The sequence below is a fragment of the Acomys russatus genome, chromosome 6 (genome assembly GCF_903995435.1).
Source record: "Acomys russatus chromosome 6, mAcoRus1.1, whole genome shotgun sequence".
NCBI lineage: Eukaryota > Metazoa > Chordata > Mammalia > Rodentia > Muridae > Acomys > Acomys russatus.
The window spans coordinates 30,505,770-30,524,127 of record NC_067142.1 but is presented as its reverse complement, the minus strand read 5'-3'; the positions used below and the strand labels follow the sequence as shown (position 1 = coordinate 30,524,127).

Here is an 18,358-nt window from a genome sequence, read left to right as displayed (position 1 = left end):
TGGGGGTTGCTGGAGATACCCCACCCTATGCTAAGGAGATCCTAGCCTTCAGCAAATGACCTTTAACCATACCTGGAAGTTCTTCCCCCACCCATAGGATAATTAAGTACTGTGTTCTTCTTGTGATAAGAAACCCCCAGCTACTGCACATAAATGAGGTACTGTACCACTACATGTAAATCAAATATCCTAGAACCTCTGGCCCCAGGGAATCAGACACATTCACCCTCAAACCCCTCCCCACTGCCCAAGCTTTATAAATCCCTGGTTCATGAATAAAGGTTGGCTGGCTTGCTCTCATGCTCTTATTTCTCTACCGCGGTTGGAAACCCCATTTGGGGCAGTGATGGTGGAGCTGCCTTGGCAGCCAGTGAAGCCTGCCCCATCACCACTAGGTCAGTGCTGACCTCCCATGAAGCACCCACAGGGCCTGTGTCTCACTGAACCTGTCTTCAGGGACATCCACCCACATCCTCTGCCAAGCTCAGCACAGCAGCTTAAGCAAACAGCCATAACACTGCCATACCGTCACAGGCCTTTGGAGCTCCCAAGTTCCCACTGCGGTCTGACACAAGCAATTTCACCCTAAAAGAGGCAAACTGTAATAACTCTCCAGTGGAAAACTATTTCCACAGCTTGGCCTATCGCAAAGGCCTCGCCCTGCGAGCTCTAAGTCACCACTGAGGGAGAAACGGGACCTTTGACCTTGAGATTCATCCTGGACTGGTCCACCAGGAGCAGAACCCAGGCCACCACCCCCAGCCTGCCGGATGCTGAACAACAAATGTGGAAGATTTTTAAATCTCTGAGCTAAGTGAAAGAAGCCAGACTGGAGGCTAACTATATTTATATAAGACTGCATGTGAGCAACGCTGTGAGAACAGAAAACAGCAGTGGATGTCAGTGGTATGAGTAAGTTTAAATGATTACTACAAAGGGTGACAGGAGACGTTTGGAGATGATGGGACTTTTCGACCTGTGATGGCTATTCTTGGTTGTCAACTTGACTACATCTGGAACCCCCCATACCCCCAAAATGGAAGGACACGCCCATGAAGGCTTTTTTTTTTCCATCTTAGTTTGAAGATCTACTTTTAATCTATACAAGAACAAGGAAGAAGTAAGCTTTTGCTCTTTGCATGCTTGCCCGCCCCCCCCCCACACACACACACACACTGGCAAGTCATTCCTTCACTGGCATGGGAGCCTACTTCTTCAGAATCCCTGCACATCCTGAAGACCAGCTGAGACATCCAGCCTCATGGACTGAATGATAACTGGATTCTTGGATCTTCTGTTCATGGGCAGCCATTGTTGGATTAGCTGGACTACAGCCTGTAAGTCATTCTAATAAATCCCCGTGTACAGGTAGAGATAGTCTTCTTAGTTAGGGATTCTATTGCTGCGAAGAAACACCATGACCATAGCAAGTTTTATAAAGAAAAGGCATTTAACTGGGACTGGCTTACACTCCCGAGGCTCAGTCTATTATCATTTTGGTGGGACGCATGGTGGCACACAGGCAGACACGGTGCTGGAGAAGGAGCTGAGAGGTCTACACTTGGAGCCACAGGCAGCAGGAAGAGACAGTTAGCCACTAGGCCTGGCTTGAGCTTCTGAGACCTCAAAGTCTGTCCCTACCCAGAGTGACACACTTCCTCCAACAAGGCCACGCCTCCAATAATACACTCCGTATGCATCTATGGGAGCCATTGAAACCAGATAGGTAGACAGACATTCTATAAGTTCTGTTATGCTAAAGAACCCTAATACGCTACCTATGACAGCACTGGCAGTTATAATCTGTGTGAATCTGTTGCAACCCACACAACTGTGAACTGTAGTGAATTTAGGGGTTAGGGAAATACTTCAGTGGTAATAAGCTTGTGCAGTATTTATGAGGCTCTGGACTGAACTCTCAGAACTACAAAAAAATAAGAAGAAAAGGGATAGTTAATTTTACTACCTATAAATATAATTTTTAAAAGAGATTTTAAAAAACTTATAGGACATGGTGACCCATTCCTGTAAACTCTAAAGAAATATTGCTATAAAGTAGCTCAGCCTGGGCTACATATAAGGTATCAGATCAGCCCCGTCTGCGAAGTGAGATCCTGTCTTAATAAATGTTACATTAAAGTGAATGACATTAGGCTGGAGAGATGACAAGGTAGTTAAGAGCACTGGCTGCTTATGGAGAGAGAGCCCGTGTTCAACTCACCAAACATCCATAACTCCAGTTTAGGGAATCCACAGCTTTCTTCTGGCCCCTGTGGCGCCTGGCACACTTGTGGTGCACACACATAAATGCAGACAAAACACTCGTACACATAAAAACAAAACACCAACTAAATTTTTATTTAAAATAAAGGATGAATTTAAAGACTGTTTTTTTGTTTTTGTTTTTGTTTTTATTTTCAAGACAGGGTTTCTCTGTGTACCCTTGGCTGTCCTGGACTCACATTGTAAAACAGGCTGTCCTCAAACTCATAGCGATCCGCCTGCCTCTGCCTCCTGAGTGCTGGGATTATAGGCATGCGCCACCACCGCCCAGTGAACTTAAAGACTGTTGAAATACAACAGAAAGCTCTGAAGTGGCATCTCAGTCAGATTAAAAACAAAAAACAAAAAACCCACAAACAAAGGTACGTCCCAGCAATACTCTCCATTGTATCACAGGACCCCTGAGAATCGTAAGGGCATTGTCCTCAGCAATTGCCCCCGGGAGCCTCAGAAGCACAAAGTAGAGAAAGGCTTACTTTGAAGAGATTTGTATGCATGGCTTTGTCTAATACAAATCCAAATAAGATTCACAGAAGAACTGCAAAGTTTTTAAGTTATATTATTGAAATGTAACCAATTTGGACCAAAAAGTACAAAAACACTAGAAAAACTGAAAACAACAAACAAAACTTTAGGTTCCCAAACCTCTATAAAGAAACATCAACAACAACAACAAAATCCATGCTGGGTGTGATGGCGCACACCTTTAATTCCAGCTCTGGGGAGGCAGAGGTAGGTGGATCACTGTGAGTTCGAGGCCAGCCTGGTCTACAAAGCAAGTCCAGGACAGCAAAGGCTACACAGAGAAACCCTGTCTCAGAGAGAGAGAGAGAGAGAGAGAGAGAGAGAGAGAGAGAGAGAGAGAGAGAGAGAGAGAAGAAATCCACATGCTAACAAAAGCTATCTTTTTCATTTGAAAAGGAAGTGTGATTCAGAGTACAGAAGCCACAGGAACCCAGAGAACTGAGCCATAAATAATCATTCACAGCCTTTCCCTGTAATCAAGGAACTGGCCCTGCTGGGTTTCATACAAACTCAGGTCAGCAACAACTGTGTGCATCCATTTCCTCCCACTTTGGGAGTATCTTTAAGGAGTTATACTATGCCTCTCTATATATTGGACTTTTCAAGTCAATAACTGTACTCAAGGGACGGCAAGATGGCTCAGCAGCTAAAAGCCCTTTCCACACAAGCGAGCCTTACATTCTGAGTTCAGTCCCTAGAACCCACAGTGGAAAGAACTGACTTCCACTGGCTGTCCTCTGGTCTCCACACTGATGCCCAAATATGCCCACATTTACAGACACAGACCTACACCACACATACACACACACACACACACAGTCACACACAGACCCACAGACACACACACACACACACACACACACACAATGTCTCAGACCCCTTAGGGCTGTAGACAGGACAAAAAATGTGAAAAGAAGTAGGAGGAAATTTCAGGAAAGGGGATTGGGAGTACTAAAGCAGCCTTAAGGACTAGGAGACACAAGTCCAGGCATTCTCAATGCAGGAAACACCAAGTCTCACAGAATGAAGGTCACAGGTATCGAATGAATGGGTTGTTTCAGTTCTGTGATGCATGTATTATCAGATGCACCACTACAAAGAAACTCAGAGCCACAAAAGGATCTCAAACTGAAGCCAACCCTCCAACAGCAGTTTCATCAAGACATTACCACTGAGTGATTGCAGGAGCATTTTCATGCCCTTCTGAAAGGACTGTGGTCATTTACTGAATGTCCACTTGCTTTGTTTGTTTTTGTGGCACCAGAAATCTAAATCAGGGCAGCCTGTGTGCTGTGCAGATATTGTACTAGTGAGCAACATTCCAAGTCCTTGTATTTTTTTCCCCCTAAGATCCTGGGGTAGTTGCATTTAAAACATTTATTGCAGGCCCTTCAGTTTTCCTGTATACTAGAACTGGCTTTAAAAGACAGGAAGACATCTCAGATGACTTGGCTGGTACTTGGTAAGATTCTTGTTTTACATTTTCAGAGTTTGATAATGGTGATTATGAACCACTCCATTTATTTAAAAATACTTTAATTCATTATTCAGTAAATTCACACATATATCCAATGTACCATTAGATAAAGAAGTTTAGCTTTATCTTATGTATATGGGTGTTTGTCACTGCACCACATGTGTGCCTGGTACCCTCAGATGTCAGGACAGTTGGGACTCAAACCCAGTCCTCTGAACTAGTGTGCTTAACCACTTAGCCACCTCTCCAGCCCCTATGTATTATATCTGATCCTATCCCACCCAAACCCCTCTTGCGGCTCCCTACTCTATCAAAACTCTGTCCTCTTATCTTCAGGTCTCTTTTTACATATGTTAACACTTGTCAAATATTCTTCACATGTGTGAAAACCTGGAAGCCTCGATTTCTCTTTGTCTTGTTTCAAATTCTGCCCAGGCTCTTCCGAAGTGACACTGACCTACACTTCAGTGGGGCTTCTCAAGAGCTGGAAGGCACAAGGCAGTTTGCTTAGCGAGGGTATGGCTGTTGTAACAAAACAGGGGTTCTTTGAAGAAATGTTGAAAAGTACTTAGGTCCCCAAGGTCAGAAACTCATGAGATCTAGAGCCCTCAAGGAGTTCTCCCTCCCTTGGCCATGGAAATAACGGGCTAAATACAAAGGCAGCCTCTGTATCTACTCTTCCAACCCCCTTAGGGGTAAGAAGCAGAGCAAGAATTCATCAGCTTGGCTCTGGAAGATCTGTCAGAAAGACAGAAGGGAAAATGCAGTGATTCCAAATTAAACATGCGCAGGCTAGTCCCATTCAACTCTTTGCTGAAGTCAAGTAGCCTGAGGTGTTCACCTTTTAGAAGTCCTAAGTGCAGGATCCTTTAGTAGAATGTTGTAATCCTGGGGCTGGGAGGTGCCTTTTGTTGCCATGGAACTCTCTTTTCAAACAAAAGATTCAAAGAGCCCAAATAAAAACCCTTACGAAAGCAAGATTGCAGTGGTTGTGGGTGAAGGGGAGGCAGACAGAAACAGCTATTTAGAAACTTCTAAAAAGGTCAACATGGAAGAAAACATTTTTTTTTGTTGTTTATATCACAGAGAGGCTAAAGCAACACTGATCATAAGAAAGTAAAGTGTTCTAAACGGACAGATTCTCAGCTGTGAAGAGAGTGTGAATCTTCAGAGACGAGTCCAGGGGACTCCGACTTTTAGGAACACAGAAAGGCTCTTTGGTTGAAATTTTGCAGATTTATGGAATTATGCTCTTTGAAATAACTACCAGTGTACACTAGGTGGCGTGTGCGTCCGACGTGTGAATGAACCTTTGGCTTTTCGAGTGGATCCAACAGACTTACCGTTTTGCACCCTTAGGAAATCTTAGGGTACTGGTACCACGCTCAGCACCGCAAGCACTACCTCTTCTGTGGCTTCACCGCCTTCCTTTTCACTTCCATTCCAACTGTCGAAATAGGCTTAACACACTGAACTTTTCTGAACGTGTGAGGTACGCTTTCACACATTAAAGATGGGCAGAGCTTTCCAAGGGGTCTGCCGAACAGAAAGGCTGCGCTGCTGATACTCCCAGGCATTGCTTCAGTGCTAGATGAGTACGAAGAAGCCCAGCATCTTGGGCCTCAGTTTCCCTTTCTGCAAAAAGGATCTGAGAGCACTACAGTGAGCAACGCCCGCCCCTCACTCCGCCCCTTCCCCGCCCCCTCTTCGGCGGCCGCGGCGTTGCGCAGGCGCAGCACGGTTGCTAGGCGACGCGGCCGCTCCCGCGCGGTGTCCCTGCGGGCGTCTCGAGCAGAGAGCGGTGCGGCGGCTTGTAGCGCAGCAAGGAGGTGCGGTGCTGGAGGCGACCGTCCCAGCCAACCGCCGCCGCTGTGCCCGCGGGGCGAGCTCGCGATGGGAGGTGCAGCCCGCGAGCGCGGGAGGAAGGACGCGGCGCTGCCGGGGGCCGGGCTCCCGCCGCAGCAGCGGAGGTAACGGTGCCCGGGTAGGAGCGGCAGGACTCCTTGCGGGTCTGAGCTGCTTGTCCATCAGCGCAGTGAGCGGGAAGGGCGGGGGAAGGCGAGCAGGCGGCGGGGCCACCGGGGAGCCGGGACCTGTGCGCAAGACCTGTGAACCGCGCCCTGTTGCTCCGAGAGTGTGCGGAGCGAGTCCTGCCCCTGGAGTGAGAGAGCAGAGCCCGGGGAGCTTGCTTCTCCAAAGCCGCCTGGCTTTGTGGGGGGGTCCCTTTTTCCGCACCGAGCCCTAGCTAAGGGAACCCTCTTGGGTCATTCGTGTCTGGCTGTTGCTCTGCAGATGCGGTGCCGGTCCCTGTGTTTTATCGTGCTGTGGCAGAGGCGGGTCCCATCCAGAAAATTGGCTTCTGTTATTGAAATATTGTCTGAACATCAACATGTTCTCTTTTAGAAGATATTTCAGTTTCTTTGTGTGTATGTTTTTAAAGCCTCCTTTTATTCCTTCAGCACTTCTGTTAAACTCCAGAACTAATTTTATAAGACAGATCTCAAAAGTGACTGAAATAATCCAAGATATCTTTAAAAACAATAAAAAGAAATGTTACCTAGTCATAGTTGTGTTCATATTGTATCGTCTGAGATGGTAGCGTGAAACTGTGTCCGTCAGGGAAATGTGTAGTCTCAATAGCACATGAAATGCATTATTCAGGGCCATTTTGTGGATTTAGTCAATCCTGCCTATTGTTTGCGTGCCTTCACAGTGTGTGGGGGTGGGGGGTGGGGAGGGGGAAGACCCACAGTTTAAGAACAGACTCAAGCTGTACTGCATTAGCACGTTAAACATCCCCCATCTACTAGGAAATGAAGAGGAAACAGAAGAGAGATTGGGTACATTTTGTAATTTTACAGCACCGGGTTCCTGTTTGGCTGCCTTCCCCCGCCCCACGCACAAGTTAGCTGTTAAGTAGGTACATAAGTAAACGAAGAGAAAAGAGCTCTGAAAGGTCTTCTGTTAGAGTGTAGACTGGACCTTCTTTTCCCATTTACCTATGAGCCAGCTTAGAGGGAAAGACAGCACAGCCAGGTGGAGCTGAAAATAGAATCCAGGTCCCAGACGTGAGGAAAACAAACACCTCTGTTTTGTTTATTCCCTTCTGACATCAGGTTTCCTATTCAAATAAGCCTTCATTTTCAAGTAATATGTTAATTGATGGCCCCTCCTTTTTTGGAACAACCTTCAGAAAGTAAGATTTGTTGGAATTGTTTTTGCTTTTAATTTGTTTGTTTGTGAGAGACAGGTTCTCTTTATTACCTTGCTCTTGGCTGTCCTGGAACTCGCTTTGTAGACCAGGCTGGTCTTGGACTCATAGAAATGCACCTGCCTCTGCCTCTCGGATGCTGGGATTAAAGGAGTGTGCCTCCACACCAGCCTGTTGTCACTATTTTAGATTTTGAGTCTAGAAATATTTTCCTTTCTCGAAAAAGAAAAAGGAGACAGGTGTGGTGATGCAGAAGTGGAGGTAGGCGGATCTGTGTGAGTTGAAGGCCCGTCTGGTCTACATAGTTCCAGGACAGCCAGGGCTACGTAAGAGACCCTGTCTCTAAAAATGAATTAGTTAATTTTTAAAGATGGAAAAGAAAGGCTGGAAACCTCTTTCGCTGCCCAATGAATGCCCCACTTGTCTGCGTGCAGTGTCAGACTGGGTAAGAAACAGTTAAGGCCTAGGGTGGTTTGAACCCGCAAGTTCATCTTATTCAGTCACTGACTGGTTTTATCTGTAACCCTTTCTCCTAGGTTGGGGGATGGTGTCTATGATACCTTCATGATGATAGATGAAACCAAGTGCCCACCCTGTTCAAACACACTCTGCAATCCCTCTGAAGCTCCTGTCTCCAGAAGGCTGAACGTAAGTCAAGGGAGGAGTCCTTGCTTAAGATTGTCTTGAGAAAGAGGAAGTGCCTGCTTCGTGCGCAGGCGCCCGTTCTGAATCGCTGGCAGCACGTGCTTCCTTTTGTTGGTCTGGGTTATTCGTTTTTGGGGTTTTTTTGGGGGGGGGGGTGTCTTGTTTTTGAGTGATTTCTTTTGTTTGATTTTTAAGTTACTGTTTTTTGTTTTGTTTTTGGACAGTCTCAGTATGTAGTCCTGGCTGGCCTGGAACTCTATATAGAACCAGGCTGCATTGAAACTCAGAGATGCACCTGCCTCTGTCTCCACACTGCTGATGTTAAATGGTATGCCAGCACGGCCTGCCTGCTTTGCTTTTGCTTTCGCCTGATTTGGGAAAAACAGTTCCTGTGGTTTGAGTTCAGATTTTTGGGAGAATTTTGATTTGAACCCTCTTTCCCCCTTTCCTTATACTTTTTGCTGGGGTAGATATGGTACCTGATGTGTGTGTGGGTACTTTTGTTTAGAGGATGTTTCTTTTTATAGCAGATGATATACATAGAATATTACAAAGGCTCCTTTTAACAGAAGCAACAGGGGGGAAATGTCAGAATTCACAATCAGCTCAGTTTCCCCTGCAGTCCTGGTAGGTTAGTGCATGAAAAGACAGCTCTTTTTTTTGCGGGGGGGGGGGGGTTGAGACAGGGTTTCTCTGTGTAGCCTTGGCTGTCCTGGACTTACTTTGTAGACCAGGCTGGCCTCAAACTCACAGCAATCCACCTGCCTCTGCCTCCAGAGTGCTGGGATTAAAGGCATTCTCCACCACCCAGCTTTTTTTTTTTTTTTTTTTAAACTCATCAATTAAGTTTGGGTTTTGATGCATTCAAATTCCTTTACGAACTTCAGACCCTTAGCTTGCGACACTGTTTTTGTTTAAGGTAATAGTGAAACGAGTTCACAGGGTGTGTGTAGAGTAGCAGAGCAGAGTCTGGACAAGCTCCAGGGCAAAGAGCCACCATGTGTGACTTGATAACACACTACGATGTATCATCTAAGGATCATCCCACTAGCTGAGCTGATGCTTTGTGCTGGTCCTCCTAGTGGTTCCTGCTTCAGCTTACAACCTGCGTTTGTTTCTTTTTTTTTTAATCTCTGTAACTTTACTTTAAAAATATTACATTTAGTAGCTAGGTGCTGTGGCCCACGCCTGTGATCCCAGCACTCTGGGAGGCAGAGGCAGGCAGATCTGTGAGTTGGAGGCCAGCCTGGTCTACAAAGTGAGTCCAGGACAGCCAAAACTACACAGAGAAACCCTGTCCGGAAAAACAAAAAATTACATTTATTTATTTGTACATGTTCTGTGGTGTGGTGTCTATGTGTGTGTTGCCAGACTTGGTGGCAAGCCCCTTTACCAGCTGAGCCATCTTGTTAGCCTTGTAATTGTTCTTAGTTCTTCCCTAGTTGGTTTTTGTTTTGTTTTGTTTTGTTTAACCACTTTCAAGGCTAATAATATCACAAAGCGTGATCTAAAAATATTTGCAAGTCTGGTCACACTATTTTTAATCTCTTCTGGAGCGCACAACGTGTGTGTGTGTGTGTGTGTGTGTGTGTGTGTGTGTGTGTGTGTGTGTGTGTTGGCGGGGGGGACCTCTTTCCATCCCTGTGAGTTTATTTCTGTGGTGTCTGAACACGTCTGAGAAATCCAGAATCATCTCTGGTGACCATCATATGTCCTGGCTCACTGCTGCCAACCAGCATACCACAGCATTGGAAACTTCTTGCATCTGACACAAACCTCCTTTAACTTTGTCAGAATTGGTCCATGCCGGTCTCTGTACTGTACGTCACTCACACTGTATTCCAGGATCGTTAATATCTCACTGCATGTTGTTCAGAGTAATAATGGGGGGGGGGGGAGCCCTAAGATCTTAGATTCTAATCCAACATGTCATTTGCAAGGATTTTTTTTTTAACCCCTTTATCCACTTTTCTTGTTTGTGTGACACACATGTATGTTCTTCTGTCGTATTCTTTGGGCGAGGTCTCTTGATGAAGAGCGCTCAGAAATGGCTAGCCTTGCTAGCCAGCTTGCTCGGCTTCTGCCTTCCGAAGCTGGAATGAGAGGCGGGCTCTATGCCCACCCAGTGCTGGCATGGGCTCTAAGCTTTGGTCCTCATGCAAACACTGGAACCAGCAGCCCCTGTTATTTGCAAACTTGGCTGGACATGTGCTTTTTGACCCCCCTGGGAACACATAAAGTCTGTAATGCTGTGATTCCACCCAGAGTGCCCATTAGGCTCCACACAGTCAGCCTCAGAGCTTTGCAGGGCACTTTCACACGCACATCTAAACTGCACATCGTCTGCCTAAAGGCCTTTATTAGACTGAATTCCTCATTGCGGAGATTTAGGGTCTGGAGCTGGTAGAGGATAGGAGTTTCTTGTTTTGGCAGTGGTGGGTGGGGATTGAACTCACGACCTCATGCATGCTAGGCAGACACTCTACCAACTGAGGCACATCCTCTGCTTCCAGGGGTAGGTTTGTTTGTTGTTGTTGTTTGTTTTGTTTTTTTTGTTTTTATCTGAGACAGGGTTTCTCTGTGTAGCCTTGACTGTCCTGGACTCACTTTGTAGACCAGGCTGGCTGTGATCTCACAGAGATCTGCCTGCCTTTGCCTCTCGAGTGCTGGGATTAAAAAGTGTGCGCCACCACACCCAGCCCCCCCTTTTTTAAAGATTTATTTATTTATTATTTATGCAGTGGGCTACATGTACACCTGCAGGCCAGAAGAGGGCATCAGATTACATTATAGATGGTTGTGAGCCACCATGTGGTTTCTGGGATTTGAACCCAGGACCTCTGCAGGAGCAGGGAGCAGTCAATCCTTTTAACCTCTGAACCATCTCTCCAGCCCCCCAGGGGTAGGTTTTTATATCTGGATTAGTAGATTATTCATTCTGAATTTCCTAGCAGGATTTTTAGGACTCAACTAATACAGCACATTTTATTTAAAGCACAATATGCTTTTTCACAATAATGATGTTGCACGAAGCATTCTTAAGTAAAACACAGTAACTCTAGTTAACAAAATATTTGGTTGAGTCCATTGTATACATTTCTTTTGGTTTTGTTGTCGGTTTGTTTGTCTTTGAGACAGTGTTTCTCTGTGTAGCCCTGGCTGTCTTAGAACTTGCTACATAGACCAGGCTGGCCTCTTACAGTGATCTGCCTGCCTCTGCCTTCCGAGTACTGGGGTTAGGGTTGTATACCAGCATCACCTGGCTTGTATACTTTTCTGATTATCATGATTATAACCCTAGGCTAGAAATATATAATATTTTATAACTGTTAACATCTTATATAGGAATACTGTTGTCCTTGGGTTTCTTTTCTGCCCCCCCCCCCCATGGTTTATTAAGAAAGGATTTCTCTGTAGCCTTGGCTATACTGGACTCACTTTGTAGACTAGGCTGGCCTTGAACTTACAGATATCAGCCTACTTTTGCAGTGCTGTGATTACAGGTGTGAGTCACTGTGCCCAGTTGTCTGAAGGCTATGAAGAGACACCATGACCATGGCAACTCTTATAAAGGAAAGCATTCAGTTAGGGCTGGCTTACATTTCAGGGCTTTAGTCCATTGCCATCATGGCAGAAGATATGGTGACAGGCAGGCAGACATGAAGCTGAAGAAGTAGCTGAGAGTTCTACATCTGGATCAGGAGGCAGCAGAAAGAGAGAGTGACACTGGGCCTGGCTTGAGCGTCTGAAACTTCAAAGCCCACCTCTAATGGCACACTTCCTCCCACAAGGCCACACTTCCTAATAGTGTCACTCCCTATGGGCCTATGGGGGCCATTTTCATTCAAACTACCACAACTATAGTTTGAGGGGGAAAAAATGGAAGGAATGAATGTTTTATTATAGCACAGAAGACTTGCTATGTAATTGATTCATTGTCAAGATTTAAATGTATAAGAAAGGGAAGCATAGTAAGGAAAGGTTCCCCTCCCCATATGGAAAAAAATCCTTGATGGGATTCCTCTGGTTTGCTGGGGTCTGAACTTTGGTCATCTGTAGTGGTGACATTTGAGCTATTCACTGCCCTGGAAGCCACACTTCAAGAAGGACATCCTTTGTACCCTGAAGAGCATGAGCAGGGAGATGAGAGAGCCTGACAGACCCAGGTGAGGCGACGGGAGGAAGTGAGGACGGGGTCTACAGAAGGACAAGCAGAAGGTAGGCTCTGTGGGAAGAAGAAGTGTTTCCACGCAAAAACTTACTGCTGGGCTCTTCTTCGGGCAGATGCTCAGCTAGATGGTCCATAGAGGGAGCCTGTAATGTGGAGGAAGCCACACAGGAAGGAGAGAAAGTCAACGGGGGAGAGGGAGGCGGAGGGGGGGGAGAGAGAGAGAGAGAGAGAGAGAGAATATGTGTAGGAGGGCCGCTTAAGCAGTCACATTTTGAGAATTTTACTTAGTAAGAGCCGATGTTTCAAATACACTTATGGCTTGTGAGAGCCTTTCATGTTTTGATTACGGTTTGGTTCCCACAACATGCTGCAAGTAGGTATCGTCCACATTTTATAGACCAAGAAAACGGGTTTCAAGTGACAGTCCCAAGTCAAAGAGTTTAGCAGTAACTATTTAGGTGTATTAAAATTAGATTGTAAATGATTTAAGAAAATTTGAGCCGGGTGTGGTGGCGCACGCCTTTAATCCCAGCACTCAGGAGGCAGAGGCAGGCGGATTGCTGTGCGTTTGAGGCCAGCCTGGTTTACAAAGTGAATCTAGGACAGCCAAGGCTACACAGAGAAACCCTGTCTCAGAAAAAAAAAAGAAAAAGAAAAAAAAATTGACCAGGTTGCATACAGATGTTCATTTAACCATCGCCAAGCCATTATTCTTTGCCTGGCTCAGCCTTTTAGGTGAACTAAACTTCTTAAGAGTACTTGTATTTTAGTGCAGGGGCCAAGTAGTGAGCAGTAGGTATTCTGGTGAATATTGGATCGATGGATAGAATTCGGTTTTGGTCTTTTGTTTGTTTGTTTGTTTTTAGTTTTTTGAAACAGGGTTTCTTTGTGTAGTGCTGGCTGTCCTGGAATCTGTCTATAGACCAGGCTGGCCTCGAACTTACAAAAATCCACCTGCCTCTGCCTCTTGAGTGTTGGGATTAAAGGCCCACACCACTACCTGGCTACACTTAGGGTTTTTCATTTCTAAAAGTGAACTGGCTCTGTGGGTAAAGGCGCTCACCACCAACCCTTCTCAGCCCCTGGGAGCCGTGTGGTAGAAGGAGAGAACCGGGAGGTTGTTCTCTGACCTCCACATGTGTGTCGGGGCACATGCCCTCCTTTCCCCGAGAAATAGAAAAGATAATAAAAGTGTGAGACTAATCAGGAGGGCACTGCAGAGAGAAGACTGAAATTGGTTCTTGAAGGCACATCGGATGTGAACCGATGCGGCAAAGTCTAAAGGGGTCTCAGTTCAAAGACTTACGAGAAGGAGTGTAGCATATTGAAGGGCAATAGAAAGTCACGCTACCTTGAACAAAGCTGGCCACATGTAGGAGCTGGGGCGAGTGCATCCAGTGACTCCAAGGATCAATGAAGTGCATCTCCAGGGACTGTGACTTTTTTATTTCCTGTTTGGGGCTTTACTTTCCTCCCTCCCCTCTCTCTGCATGTATGTGTATGGAGTAGGGTGTGTGTGTGTATGGTGTGTACGTATGTGCATATGTACGTGTGTATACCTGTGAGCATATGAGCCTGTGTGCATACACTCTCAGAGGCCAGAGGAGGAAGTCACCTGTCCTGCTCTTGTATTCTCCTCCATATTCCTTTGAGACACATTTCCTCACTGAACCCAGAGCTAGTCTGGCTTTCTGTCTCTATCCCCGCAGCACTGGGCTTACAGGCACAAGGGCAATGTGTTACCTAGGTGCTAAGATCTGAACTTAAGTCCCCCTTCTTACATAGCAAGCGCACTGAGCCGTCTCTCTAGTCCCTTGTTTGGGTTTTTGTTTTTTTTTTTAAACTTTAAGTAAGACAAATGCAACTGAAGTGTGTTGGTATCATTAAGTCAGAAAGAAGGCCCGTCTGCCCTCCTAGTGTTTCTAGTGCCGTTAACCAGGCTTAACGTGTGCGTGTTTCTCTTTTGTAGATTACTGCTGAGCCGTTAACCAGAGACTCCACTCAGCACTTGGTGAGTGGCCCTGAGATGAAGGTAGAACAGCTGTTTCAAGAATTTGGCAACAACAGAAGGTCCAGTAATCTTCAGTCCGATGGCACCAACAACTCCGAGAAGTCCTCTCCTCCTGTGTCTCAGGGGAAAAGCTCAGAAAGCCTCAATACTGTGAAACCCAGCAGTTCATCCAAACCATCGAAAGTTCTGCCGCTGACTCCTGAGCAAGCCCTGAAGCAATACAAGCACCACCTCACTGCCTATGAGAAGCTGGAGATCGTCAGCTACCCAGAAATCTACTTCGTGGGTCCAAATGCCAAAAAGCGACAAGGAGTTATTGGTGGTCCCAATAACGGAGGGTACGACGACGCAGACGGAGCCTATATTCATGTACCCCGAGACCACCTAGCTTACCGCTACGAGGTGCTGAAAATTATCGGTAAGGGGAGTTTTGGACAGGTGGCCCGAGTCTACGATCACAAGCTTCGCCAGTACGTGGCCCTGAAAATGGTCCGCAACGAGAAGCGCTTTCACCGCCAGGCAGCCGAGGAGATCCGGATCTTGGAGCATCTTAAAAAGCAGGACAAAACTGGCAGCATGAACGTCATCCACATGCTGGAGAGCTTCACCTTCCGGAACCATGTGTGCATGGCCTTTGAGCTGCTGAGCATCGACCTGTATGAGCTCATTAAAAAAAACAAGTTTCAGGGTTTCAGCGTCCAGTTGGTTCGAAAGTTTGCCCAATCCATCCTGCAGTCCCTGGATGCCCTCCACAAAAACAAGATCATTCACTGTGACCTGAAGCCGGAAAACATTCTCCTGAAACATCACGGGCGCAGCGCAACCAAGGTCATTGACTTTGGGTCCAGCTGTTTCGAGTATCAGAAGCTTTACACGTACATCCAGTCACGCTTCTACAGAGCCCCAGAGATCATCCTGGGCTGCCGCTACAGCACGCCGATCGACATATGGAGTTTCGGTTGCATCCTTGCAGAACTTCTCACAGGACAGCCCCTGTTCCCTGGAGAGGACGAAGGAGACCAGCTGGCCTGTATGATGGAGTTGCTAGGGATGCCACCACCAAAACTCCTGGAGCAATCCAAACGTGCCAAGTACTTTATTAACTCCAAGGGCTTTCCCCGATACTGCTCTGTGACTACTCAGGCAGATGGGAGGGTTGTGCTTCTTGGGGGTCGCTCACGCAGGGGTAAGAAGCGTGGCCCCCCAGGCAGCAAAGACTGGGCAACAGCACTAAAGGGCTGCGATGACTACTTATTCATAGAGTTTCTGAAAAGATGCCTTCAGTGGGACCCTGCTGCCCGCCTCACCCCAGCTCAAGCATTGAGACACCCTTGGATTAGCAAGTCTGCGCCCCGACCTCTCACCATGGACAAGGTGTCAGGGAAACGGGTAGTTAATCCTACAAACCCTTTCCAGGAACTGGGCTCCAAGCTGCCACCAGTCGTAGGGATAGCCAGTAAGCTTAAAGCTAACCTAATATCAGAAACCAGTGGTAGTATACCTCTGTGCAGTGTGCTGCCAAAGCTAATTAGCTAATGGACTGCTCAGAGATGCATATGCATGTATTTTTGATTACCTTAAAAACATGCAAATGGGAAAAAAATGAAGCCCATTCACCGATGGATATGTTTTTGTTAGACTAAACTTTTTTTAACAAGGCAGAGCATTTTTATAAGACTATAAAAGAACTCTTCAAGGGCTAATTGTCTAACCGGCTTGTATTGGCCATCTGGAGTGTACATTAAATGACTTTTTATAGGTCAATGCATCTTTGTCATTCTCGTCAACCCATGTATTTCTCTCTCGGTTAAAATCTATTTCAAGATAGAAGATTGTGTGTGTGTGTGTGTGTGTGTGTGTGTGTGTTGGTTTTTTTTGGTTTGTTTGTTTGCTTTTTCAAGACAGGGTTTCTCTGTGTAGCTTTGCTGCCCTGGACTCAACTTTGTAGACCAGACTGGCCTTGGAACTCACAGTGATTCACCTGCCTCTGCATCCAGAGTATTGGAATTAAAGGTGTGTGCCACCATGCCAGGCCCGCCCATGTGTGTGTGTGTGTGTGTGTTTTTTTGTTTTGTTTTATGTGCCTTGGTATGTCTGGGTGAGGGTGTAAGCTCTTGGAGGCACAGACAGTCGTGAGCTGCCATGTGGGTGCTGGGAATTGGACCCCGGGTCCTCTGGAAGAGCATTCAATTCTCTTAACCGCTAAGCCATCTCTCCAGCCCCTAGATAGAAGATGTTCTTAAAAAAAAAAAAAAAACAAAAAACAAAAAAAAAACCATGCTATTTCTCACTTCTTCTCTCCCTCAGCATCTGTTCTGGAGGGTAGTTTGGGGTGTGGTAGGCATGGATGTAAGACAAAGCTAGAATTCTTACCCCAGCAAGCCATTCTGTGGGCTCATTCCTCTGAGGAGTATGGGGTGGCTGTCACCTGGGCAGCTGTCACTGCTGCTCAGTTTTTAGTTCTCTGGGTATAGCGTTTAGTGTCTTACGGTTTTTGTCTTTAATTATTTTGCCTCTGATTTATATCCTGGCTACTCTGTGGTTTGTTTACACTTTACCAGATAGCCCTGTAGTTACTGCTGTGCTTTGGCCAGTGTGTTAAAGGCTGCTCCCCGGCACTGTGGGGAAGGGCTGCAGTCTTTCAGAGTTAGGTTCACACTCACTGTGAATGTGCTCTTAAGTGGACTGGGGGCCCTGGTCTCATTCTCTTCCTCTTTGAACTCCAGTCCAGCAAGGGAATGGCCCTGCCCTACGACGATACACTGCATTATGATGTGATGTCATAGACTTAGGTCAACAAGGCTGGTCAGTCAACAGACTGAACCCTCTGAACGGAGGGAGGGCCATAATCAGGCTCCCCCCTATATAAGGTGTTTGTTACACCAATAACAAGCTAACCTATACTGACTTTAAAGCCAGCCCATGCACCCTTCCTCTGCCATCTCAAAAGAAGCTAGCTTTATGTCACAAATGGCCCAGAGCATCAAAGGTAGAGCACGCGTGAAAACTTACAAGTCCAGACTACTTGCTCCAAGGTCACGGACTCTGGGCTTTATGAAGGCGGTTGCCATCAGGTACGCTCACAGCAGATAAAATGCCACTCACACCTTAATGTTCCACGTGTTCACTTTGAACTTCTTATATTTGCCTGGACTCTCAGTGAACGCTCGTTATAGGAAGATGACGACGATTCAAAAGTCTGTCTTCCCTTCAGCGACCTTCCTTTCTCTCTTTGATTTAAAGTTAAGTGGCAGGAGCTGGTAGTGCCACGCATCTCACTGGAAAGGCGTAACAGGGACAGGAGCTAAGTAATTTACTGCTACTGTTTTTTTTGTTTTAGTTTTTCCACACTCTCTATTTTTGTGCCTTTGGGAACATACGCATCTGATGTCTGTGAACATTAGGCCTCAGAGCATTGGTTCTCAATTTGGGGGTCGAGACCCCTTTGTGGGTGAAATGGCTTTCGCAGGGGTCACATAACAGATATCCTGCATATCAGATGTTTATATTACAATTCTTAGCAGTAGCAACATTACAGTTACGAAGAAGCAGTGAAAATTATTTTATGGCCAGGGGTCACTACAACATGAGGAACCGTCCTGAAGGGTCACAGCGTTAAGAAGGTTGAGAACCACTCAGAGCACAGTGTTGCTGTCTGCCAGTACTGGAATGTCCCAGTTCACTTTTTCCTTTTCCCAGCCCCAAGTCCCAGAGACAGAACGCTCAGACAGGCCACAGCCACTTAAAAGGAGGAAGTCTTTGTACTGTGGGTGCTAGGTGCAAACTTTACTCCTGCTGTACAGAAGGCAGCTCCTTGTAACTCCAGCTGGATTCTCTGACTCGCTGGAGGAATTCAGTCTCCCGTGTTATCTACACAGAGCACACGCTGAGGTCATTTTGCCCGTTGTTATCAGTGTGGAGGACCTGCTCTCCCGAGCAGACAGTTGCGAGGGTCACTACCCTGAGTGACACAGTGGATTTTAATGTTTGTTTACAGGGGCAGTCGTCACCAGGCAGCACACAGTGAGCTTTAAG

General features: G+C 46.4%; 1 protein-coding gene across 1 annotated transcript; it reads left to right on the top strand.

Moving 5' to 3' along the window:
* The first annotated feature begins 6,049 nt into the window (after positions 1 to 6,049).
* Dyrk3 (dual specificity tyrosine phosphorylation regulated kinase 3) lies at positions 6,050 to 16,132 on the top strand. The gene is made up of 3 exons (XM_051147340.1): positions 6,050 to 6,255; positions 8,033 to 8,144; positions 14,282 to 16,132. The coding sequence occupies exons 1-3, from the start codon at positions 6,179 to 6,181 to the stop codon at positions 15,857 to 15,859; spliced, it is 1,767 nt and encodes a 588-aa protein (XP_051003297.1). The 5' UTR covers positions 6,050 to 6,178; the 3' UTR covers positions 15,860 to 16,132.
* Positions 16,133 to 18,358: the final 2,226 nt, after the last annotated feature.